At 43.2% G+C, this 9768-nt stretch overlaps 1 protein-coding gene across 2 annotated transcripts; it reads right to left on the reverse strand.

Annotated features, from left to right (window-relative positions):
• Window positions 1–1388: 1388 nt before the first annotated feature.
• LOC139564177 (electron transfer flavoprotein subunit beta-like) lies at window positions 1389–5556 on the reverse strand. Of its 2 annotated transcripts, none has more exons than XM_071383436.1 (7): window positions 5388–5556; window positions 4045–4203; window positions 3478–3636; window positions 3304–3366; window positions 2689–2847; window positions 2377–2593; window positions 1389–2124 (listed from the first exon to the last, which is right to left on the reverse strand). In XM_071383436.1, exons 1-6 carry the CDS (start codon window positions 5436–5438, stop codon window positions 2423–2425), a joined length of 762 nt encoding a protein of 253 aa, XP_071239537.1. In that variant the 5' UTR covers window positions 5439–5556; the 3' UTR covers window positions 1389–2124; window positions 2377–2422. The 2 variants fall into 2 exon arrangements, with proteins under 2 accessions (XP_071239537.1, XP_071239538.1); XM_071383437.1 differs by lacking the exon at window positions 5388–5556 and adding an exon at window positions 5268–5329.
• Window positions 5557–9768: the final 4212 nt, after the last annotated feature.

Consider the following 9768-nt stretch of genomic DNA (forward strand, 5'->3'; position numbering starts at 1 on the left):
CAGAAGGAGCCTTTATTAGGTCTAGGAAAAAATGTCTTGAGGGGGGAACAGAATTTATCCTATTTCTTTAGACTTGAGAAATTTCACTCTACAAATAACACTATCCATAAGTTAAACATTGATGCTGTTATTACAGATGACCAAAAATTAAGCGTTAAACACTGTAGCAATTTTTTACAGGAAATTGTATACCTCTACATACTGTCAGGAATCCACAGATATGTTTTCTGACTCTCTGAATAATGTTCACTCTATCAGTGATATAGAATCTAAACAGTGTGATGAACCCATCAAAATTGAAGAGATTATAGTCTATCAAACATCTAAAGAACAATAAATCACCAGGTGTTGATGCAATTACTTCAGAATTGTACAAATTATTTTCTGAACAATTTGAAGTCTTTTTACAGTCTTAAAAACAATGTTCTCCCTCCTACAATGAGTCAGGGATTAATAACACTGATAATAACACCTAAGCCTAAAAAATAAGTGCTGCTCATCAATAACTGGCATCCAATTTGTCTTCTTAATAATTACTATAAGATATTAGCCTTACTACTTGCAAAGATAACTAAAGAAGTCCTGGATGCAATCATTGATGAAACACAGTCTGGCTTCATGAGGAACAGACATATTTCGAACAATGTCAGACTAGTATTAGACATACTTGACTACTGAGACCTAATAACTGAGGATAGCTTCATATTATTTTTAGATTTTTATAAAGCTTTTGACACAGTAGAGCATCAGTTCCTCTTCCACTCCCTTAAGAGACTTGGCTTTGGGGATTTTTTCTGTAAATCTATTAATACTCTCTATACAAATGGTAACAGCTCTATCAAATTGAAATACAGCACCTCACCTAGATTTGAGTTAAAGAGAGAAATTAGGCAAGGCTGTCCTATCTCTCCATATCTGTTTTTATTAATCACCCAACTTCTTACAAATTATTTAAATAATAGTCCTGTACAATGTATCTCCATAGCTGGTAAAGATAAGCCAGCTGGCTGACGATACACTTTTTCTGAAAGACGCTAACCAAATTCCCATATCGATCAATGTGATACAATCCTTTTCCAAAGTGTCTGGTCTAAATCCCCCAGGGATTTAGGGGGTTCGGAACATGCACTCTAATTTATTATTTCACCTTTATTTAACCAGGTAGGCTAGTTGAGAACACGTTCTCATTTACAACTGCAACCTGGCCAAGATAAAGCAAAGCAGTGCGACACAAACAACAACACAGTTACACGTGGAATAAACAAACATTGTCAGAGACTGGATGGTTGTTGCCAAGTACTAGCTACTCAAGAGCCCATCTTAAAACCAAAACACTGATGTGGAAAGACAGAATACCGCAACATAGAATGACACTGGAAAACAGCAGATCTAGATATTAAAAATAGATCTTTATTGTTATGGTAGGATCCTGTACGATCTAAACAGAAGAGGCGCTTATGGTAAAAGGTCAACTTTGTGTGTGTTTTTTATCATTTTCCCATATCTACTGAGAGACACTGTTCAACCGGAACTGCCACCCAACCCAGAAATAATTATATTTATATAAACTTTATACAAACCAAGTCAGTAGACATATCACACACCCTGAATGCACATTCAGCTCTGCAACTTTATTTACACATAGCATCCAACTCAAACTGCATAGCACAGATGTGTCAATGTAGGGTTTCATGATAGAATTTTCAAAGGTCCACGTTACAGATGAACATTTTATTGTGACACTCTTGAATGTACAGTGCAACACATACAGAAACATGGGTGAATAAAAGTTACTGACTTACATTACTGGCTTGGAAGTTGTGCATTTTTTGAGTCTAGGTCCTCCTTAACTAGTTAGCTACACTCACAGAGAAGATACATTAATTACAATACAGATGTACCATGTGAATTAAATTGCACAATAACAGGCCCTCTTCTTCACCCTCTGGGCTGTGTGGGTTCCTATAGAACAGTGTTTCTCAGTATCCCTTCATTCCAGGTCAGTAGGCTACTATCATGGAAGTCGGAGTTAAACACAGAGGGCCGGGTGGCGACGGGTTCTGCATTATGCAACCAGTCCTCCACGTTTGCTAAATTACTTTGTTCCATCTCTCAAACAGAGACCTGCAAAAGAAAGGGGGGAATTACATATTACAGCCAAATAGAGACAGAAACACTGAGCTTGGTCAAGTACAGCACACTATGGCAAAGGTGTGAGGCAATTTGGTGGAAGAAGCATATGATTCACAAGGGTAAGTTGTTACATGAACTTGAAATTCATCAGTGCTCTGTCATGCTGAGAATCCATCAGACATTTTCTAATGGGTTACCGATATTATCTCAAACAGTCATACTGTTTTAGGTTTTGAGACTCACCCCTCTGTGTGTCCCCTGCACTCCCCCTGTGGCTCCCACAGGGCCTCTAGATTGTTCCGTTTGCCTTGAGTTTGGCAACCAGGTCATCCACCGTCTCCACCTTCACTCCGGCCAGTCTCGTTGGGGGCTCGTCCACCCTCAACACCTCCACCCGCGACACCATGTCCACCCCCAGGTCCGCTGGCTTCATGGTGGCTATCTTCTTCTTCTTGGCTTTCTGGGAGGTGGAGGGAGAAGGAGATGAGAAATTAAAGTGTTTTTGTGTTTGTGTGTGTGTGTACACTTTGAGTAAATGTACATTGTGTGTATTACCATGATGTTGGGCAGGGTGGCGTATCTGGGGGTGTTGAGTCGAAGGTCTGCTGTGAGGACGGCTGGCATGCTAATTTTGATGGTCTCTAGACCACCATCGATTTCCCTCACCACCTTCACCTTTTCCCCATCGATGGTCACCTCAGAGGCAAACGTGCCCTGCAAGAATGTGAGGTCCTACATTTAGTAGATGTCATAATCCACATTGAGATGAAATAGTATCTGAAATTATCAAGTTAACTTAAATGGAAAGAAGGCTTTGTTTTTGTTACCTGACAATTGTAAACCCGTTGTAGGCCACGAGGCAATCCAAGTGTGACATCTGGTGGTTTAACCATGTAAATACACCCTAATTTTGCCCTTTATTTGGCCTTTGGTCTACTTTTCAGTGCAGACTGTGTTGACTGTAGTGACATAATCTAAGGCCTGCTAGTTCAGCTGGTCTCTTCACCTGACATTACGTCGATATGCTAATGCTTATAAAGACCATGAGAAAAGGTCCTGGTCCGGACAGCAATGGTATCCAAGTCAGCAGTTAACAAGGCCTCTATGCTCTGATATCAGTTTAGTGATTCCTGCTGAGAAAAAGGATTACAACAAGAAACCACTACTGACCTGTGGCCAGTCTAACATGGCTGCCGTCATCTGACCCGTCTGGTTACAGTCATCGTCAATGGCCTGTCAAAAAATACCAACACAATCAGTGAGCATTGCATGAGATGATGAGGTTCGATTTCAAAGTCAACTGGCATTGGTGTGGCAGTGGCACAATCTATTGCATCGGATGACCTGTTTGCCCAGGATGACGAGTGAGGCCTCCTCCTTCTTGGCCAGGGCAGCAAAGATCTTGGAGATCTGCAGGGGTCCCATGGCCTCGTAGTCTTTTCCTGAGACCTCCACGTGGATGCCGCGGTCACACCCCATGGCCAGTGCAGTACGGATGGTCTCCTACACACACACACACACACACAATACAAACACTTGAGCGGTAGGGTTCTCAAAATTATATAAGAACACCATCTGAGAACAATAACAGAATAATACAATCATTAGCACAGTCAAGTTGGAGGTGACCAACTGCAGAATCCTTCTTACAATAGAATGAAAACATACTCAGGACCGCTATCCTAATGAAGAAACAAGATCCAAAGCTTCCCTCCAAATGTTAGCTATTGAAGGCCTGTTAAGGATGTAGCCTAATGCTACAGAACGTTCGGATAGAAACGTAAAGGTAGAAATGAATTGAGTAAAACAGATATGTATAATGTCATGTAGAATAAGGAAAATGTTTTGCATCGTTGAATCCGCCCGTCTTCAAAATGGCATCGCCAGGCCAGAGCACCACGTCACTCTTACCGTTACTTGCGTGGGCCCACAGCTGACGGCCACCACCTCTTTGATGAACTTCTTCTCCTTGAGTTTGACGGCCTCCTCCACGGCAATTTCACAGAAGGGGTTCATGGAGTGCTTGACGCCATCTGTCACCACCCCGCTGTGATCGGGCTTCACGCGGATCTAAGGGAGAGGGCAGGGAAGTCTTCATTAGGCACCAAACAGAAAAAAACTGACTGAAAAACAATGGGACTACCTGAACTCCAATAAGAAATGCTAATTCAGTTTCAAAGAGCTTTGCCCTACTGAACATAAGCGACTACTGGATAGTCACTCAGAAGGGTCAGAGAGAGACAGACAAACAACTAAACAGACAAAGACAGAGGCTGGAGACATGAAGTGCAGGCAGTCAATGTGCCAGAGTTGAGTGTGGGGACACTGTGCAGTCTGGGCACTTGTAAATAGTTGCTGTGGGCCCGATGTAGGTGTGCTCTGAGCTTTCCAATTGAATTTGTGAGGCAGTCAAACCTATTCTGGAACACGTTTGAAAGCCTGCCACTAACCCAATAGTATTGAACAGCCATGGTAAATAAACCTTTTAAAACGCCCAAATTCTATCAATAAGTCCATCCCATATACATTAGTCACCTCATAATACATGACTGGCAAAGACTGTGTGTATGTCTCTCTCACACACCACCTCTGTCTGATAAGAGTTGGGGCAGCATATGGGACTGGGAAGGGTAGAAACATAGTTTAACTGAGTGCCCTGAGAGACGGCTACAGGGATCTAGTTAGGTGCAGCTGAAGCAAGAGTGCTCAGACTGTAGTATGAAATAACTGGTAATAGATATGGTGCTAGGCTTCCTTTACAAAAATATATATATATTACCTTGGAACTATCTGATATGAGTGGCTTGGATAGTGATAGCCTACTATCTAACTGTTCTGATGCTGTGACACCTAGTTGATTATATGTTTTTAAATCATTGTGATGAAGCCTGAATGAGGATTATACATGTAGCTTAACATGTGCAATACATTGTCACAATACAGTGACAATGTATTGTTAGCTTTCTTTTTTAATTTTGACAGTCGTTTATCGTTTTTCCAATTCGAGGAGTAGCACGCTAGACAAATTAACCTTAACTGTTACCTAGATAACCCTGTATGGTTGTTAGTTGAAGACTTGACATTCAAACAATGAACGCTAGCTTGCTAAACTAACCCTTCATCCATCCACCCACCTTACGTTAGCTAGTAACGTTAGTTAGCTAGCTACCATAGCCATAGGAAGTCTCGAATGGAAATTCTGCACGTGAAATGTTGAATTGCTTTTAAATACAAGACAGTGGAGGAGTAGCTACCTTGACAGCATAGTCAATTACACGTTTAACTCCAACAAGAACCCGCGACATTGTTAGCGATTCTTCGGTTCAGCAACGTACAGTAGCTAGCTACCCAGTCACCACAACGAACTTTCACCCAAGAAGCAGGGACTAGCATTCTGCTAGCAGTACAAATGATAACGTCACTTCGGGATGGTAGTTATGAAACCTTTAAAATAAAAGCACGTATTTCAAAACAGATTTCATTGTAATCAATAGCCACTTATATTGTGACAACAAGAAAATGCAATGAGTAATTTATGAAAACATATGCCAAATATGTTTTGAAATTATTTATATTTAGACAAATAATTAAAAAAAGACAATATTGACACTGGTATTTGTCCCTCCCGAATAGCCCCCAATGCAAGACACTGTAATAGACTGTACATGGGTTACATATTGGCTCATAGAGATACATTTTCTACCTGTTTCAGCTAAAGTGAGGTGGGAAATACTCAGTAGGGTCTCTACTAAGCAAATATTATGGTTCGTTTTGGAGTGGGACTGTGTTGTACATACCCAGCAGGACTTCATTCTCAGCCAGCAGCAGTCCCCCTGAAAAACCACACATATTTGGTTAGTGGAGACCCTACTGAGTATTTCCCACCCCACTTTGGTTGAGACAGGCAGACAAGTTTTCTCTCTACAAGCCAATAAGTATCTCATATACTGTGTATTGCTTTGCAGTGAAATGAGTGGGTGGAGTAAGGAGTCACCAGTACTCTGTATAAAACCAGTTGCCCAGCACAAGACCCATTTAAGTTTTGCAGACTCTATTGAGGATTTCCAATAAGATGTTTGTGTTTTATTAAAAGTGTATTTCTTTAAATATATATATAGCCTACACAATAGCTTTCAACATACTGGTATAAATAATCCAATATTACAAATAAAATACGTCAAATTATCAATAATTTTTTTCAGAGTGGGTTGCAATGCTGTGACCAGTGTACTGCACTAGTGCTAAAGAAAAATCGAAGTTTAGTATGTCTTTGCAAGGGGACTGTTATTTTGAAAAAGAAAACCCGCGATCGTACTGCCAGTATAATATCCTGCTGCTAGGAGAACGGTAACGCACGAAAGGTCGGGAAGATTTTATTAGTGATTCCATTGAAAGAAAGAAGGCGGGTCTAAACGACATCGCCCATTGTTGGATCCAATTAAATTATGTGAACATGAAGACTGTCAGCAAAAGTGACCTGTAACCAATCACAGAGAACAAGCTGGTGCTCCTGCCATTTCAGTTGGATACAAAGCCCAAGAAATGTGTTCCGCTCTTGGGTCAACTAGGGTAAAGTTCATGGTGTAATTAAAGGAGTAGCTAATCTTAATAAACTGCTTATGTAAATCTTTATGTAAAAAAATGTAATGTATTTGCGCCGAATACAACCTTACCGTGAAATGCTTTACAAGCCCATTAACCAACAATGCAATAAGTGCATTGACGACATCATCTCCACAGTGACCTTAAGTACATATCCCAACCAGAAGCCATGGATTACAGACAACACCTGCACCGAGCTAAAGGCTAGAGCTGCCGCTTTCAAGGAGCGGGACACGATGCCCTCGGACGAACCATCAAACAGGCAAAGCATCAATACAGGACTAAGATTAAATCCTACTACACCGGCTCTGACGCTCGTCTGATGTGGCATGGCTTGCAAACTATTACGTACTACAAAGGGAAACACAGCCGCGAGCTGCCCAGAGCCTACCGGATGAGCTAAATGCGAGGCAAGCAACACTGAAGCATGGATGAGAGCACCAGCTGTTCCGGACGACTGTGTGATCATGCTCTCCGTAGCCAATGTGAGCAAGACCTTTAAACAAGTCAACATTCACAAGGCCGTGGGGCCAGACGGATTACCAGGACGTGTACTCAGAGCTTGCACGGAATCACTGGCAAGTGTCTTCACCGACATTTTAACCTCTCCCTGACCGAGTCTGTAATACCTACATATTTCAAGCAGACCACCATAGTCCCTGTGCCCAAGAAAGTGAAGGTAACCTGCCTAAATGACAACCACCCCGTAAAACTCACGTCTGTAGCCATGGAGTGCTTTGAATGCCTGGTTATGACTCACATCAACACCATCATCCCGAACACCCTCGAGGCACTCCAATTCGCATACCGCACCAACAGATCCACAGATGACGCAATCTCAATCGCACTCCACACTGCCCTTTCCCACCTGGACAAAAGGAACATGTATGTGAGAATGCTGTTCATTGACTACAGCTCAGCGTTCAACACCAAAGTGCCCACAAAGCTCATCACTAAGCTAAGGACCCTGGAACTAAACACCTCCCAATGCAACTGGATCCTGGACTTCCTGACAGGCTGCCACCAGGTGGTAAGGGTAGGCAACAACACATATGCCACGCTGATCCTCAACACTGGGGCCCCTCAGGGGTGCATGCTTAGTCCCCTCCTGTACTCCCTGTTCATTCATGACTGCGTGGCCAAGCACGACTCCAACACCATAATTAAGTTTGCTGACGACACAACAATGATGAGACAGCCTACAAGGAGGAGGTCAGAGACCAGGCAGTCTGGTGCCAGAATAACCTCTCCCTCAATGTGAGCAAGACAAAGGAGCTGATCGTGGACTACAGGAAAAGAAGGGCTGAACAGGCCCCCATTAATGACAGGGCTCCAGTGGAGCGGAGTTTCAAGTTCCTTGGTGTCCACATCATCAACAAACTATCATGGTCCAAACACACCAAGACAGTCGTGAAGAGGGCACGACAACACCTTTTCCCCCTCAGGAGACTGAAAAGATTTGGCATGGGTCCCCAGATCCTCAAAAAGTTCTACAGCTGCACCATCGAGAACATCCTGACCGGTTGCATCACCGTCTGGTATGGCAACTGCTTGGCATCCAACCGTAAGGCACTACAGAGGGTAGTGCGTACTGCCCAAAACATCACTGGGGCCAAGCTTTTTGCCATCCAGGCCTTCCGTCAGAGGAAGGCCCCAAAAATTCCAGTCAACCAAGTCATAGACTGTTCTCTCTGAAAGCGGTACCGGAGCACCAAGTCTAGGTCCAAAAGGCTCCTTAACAGTTTCTACCCCCAAGCCATAAGACTGCTGAACAATTAATCAAATGGCCACCCGGACTATTTACATTGAACCCCCCCCCCCCCCCCTCCCCCCTTTTGTTTTACACTGGTGCTACTCACTGTTTATTATCTATGCATAGTCACTTTTGTTAACTTTAGTCTATTTAGTAAATATTTTCTTAACTCTATTTCTTGAACTGCATTGTTGGTTAAGGGCTTGTAAGTAAGCATTTCACGGTAAGGTCTACTACACCTGTTGTATTCGGTGCATGTGACAAATAAAATTTGATTTGAATGTATCAACTCAGCAAAAAAAGAAAAGTCCTCTCACTGTCAACTGTGTTTATTTTCAGCAAACTTAACATGTGTAAATATTTGTATTTACATAACAAGATTCAACAAATGAGACATAAACTGAACAAGTTCCACAGACATGTGACTAACAGAAATTGAAAAATGTGTCCCTGAACAAAGTGGGGTGAAAATCAAAAGTAACAGTCAGTATCTGGTGTGGCCACCAGCTGCATTAGGTACTGCAGTGCATGTCCTCCTCATAGACTGCACCAGATTTGCCAGATCTTGCTGTGAGATGTAACCCCACTCTTCCACCAAGGCACCTGCAAGTTCCCAGACATTTCTGGGGGGAATGGCCCTAGCCCTCACCCTCCGATCCAACAGGTCCCAGACGTGCTCAATGGGATTGAGATCCGGGCTCTTCTCTGGCAATGGCAGAACACTGACATTCCTGTCTTGCAGGAAATCACGCACAGAACGAGCAGTATGGTTGGTGGCATTGTCATGCGTTACACCAAGGCGGGTCATGTCAGGATGAGCCTGAAGAAAGGGTACCACACGAGGGAGGAGGATGTCTTCCTCTAACGCACAGTGTTGAGATTGCCTGCAATGACAACAAGCTCAGTCCGATGATGCTGTGACATACCACCCCAGACCATGACGAACCCTCCACCTCCAAATCAATCCCGCTCCAGAGTACAGGCCTTGATGTAACGCTCATTCCTTCAACGATAAATGCGAATCTGACCATCATCCCTGGTGAGACAAAACCACGACTCGTAAGTGAAGAGCACTTTTTACCAGTCCTGTCTGATCCAGCAATGGTGGATTTGTGCCCATAAGCGACGTTGTTGCCCGGTGATGCCTGCCTTACAACAGGCCTACAAGCCCTCAGTCCAGCCTGTCTCAGCCTATTGTGGACAGTCTGAGCACTGATGGAGGGATTGTGCATTCCTGGTGTAACTCAGGCAGTTGTTGTTGCCATCCTGTACCTGTCCCG

This window comes from Salvelinus alpinus, chromosome 35, assembly GCF_045679555.1.
Source record: "Salvelinus alpinus chromosome 35, SLU_Salpinus.1, whole genome shotgun sequence".
NCBI lineage: Eukaryota > Metazoa > Chordata > Actinopteri > Salmoniformes > Salmonidae > Salvelinus > Salvelinus alpinus.

Excerpts from the sequence above, each read along its gene's own strand:
- LOC139564177 (XM_071383436.1), bottom strand. The coding sequence starts at position 5,438 with ATGTCGCGGGTTCTTGTTGGAGTTAAACGTGTAATTGACTATGCTGTC. Across the intron at positions 4,204-5,387 it reads TAATTGACTATGCTGTCAAG|ATCCGCGTGAAGCCCGATCA; the intron begins GTAGCTACTCCT and ends CCTCTCCCTTAG. Across the intron at positions 2,594-2,688 it reads CCACCCTGCCCAACATCATG|AAAGCCAAGAAGAAGAAGAT; the intron begins GTAATACACACA and ends TCCACCTCCCAG.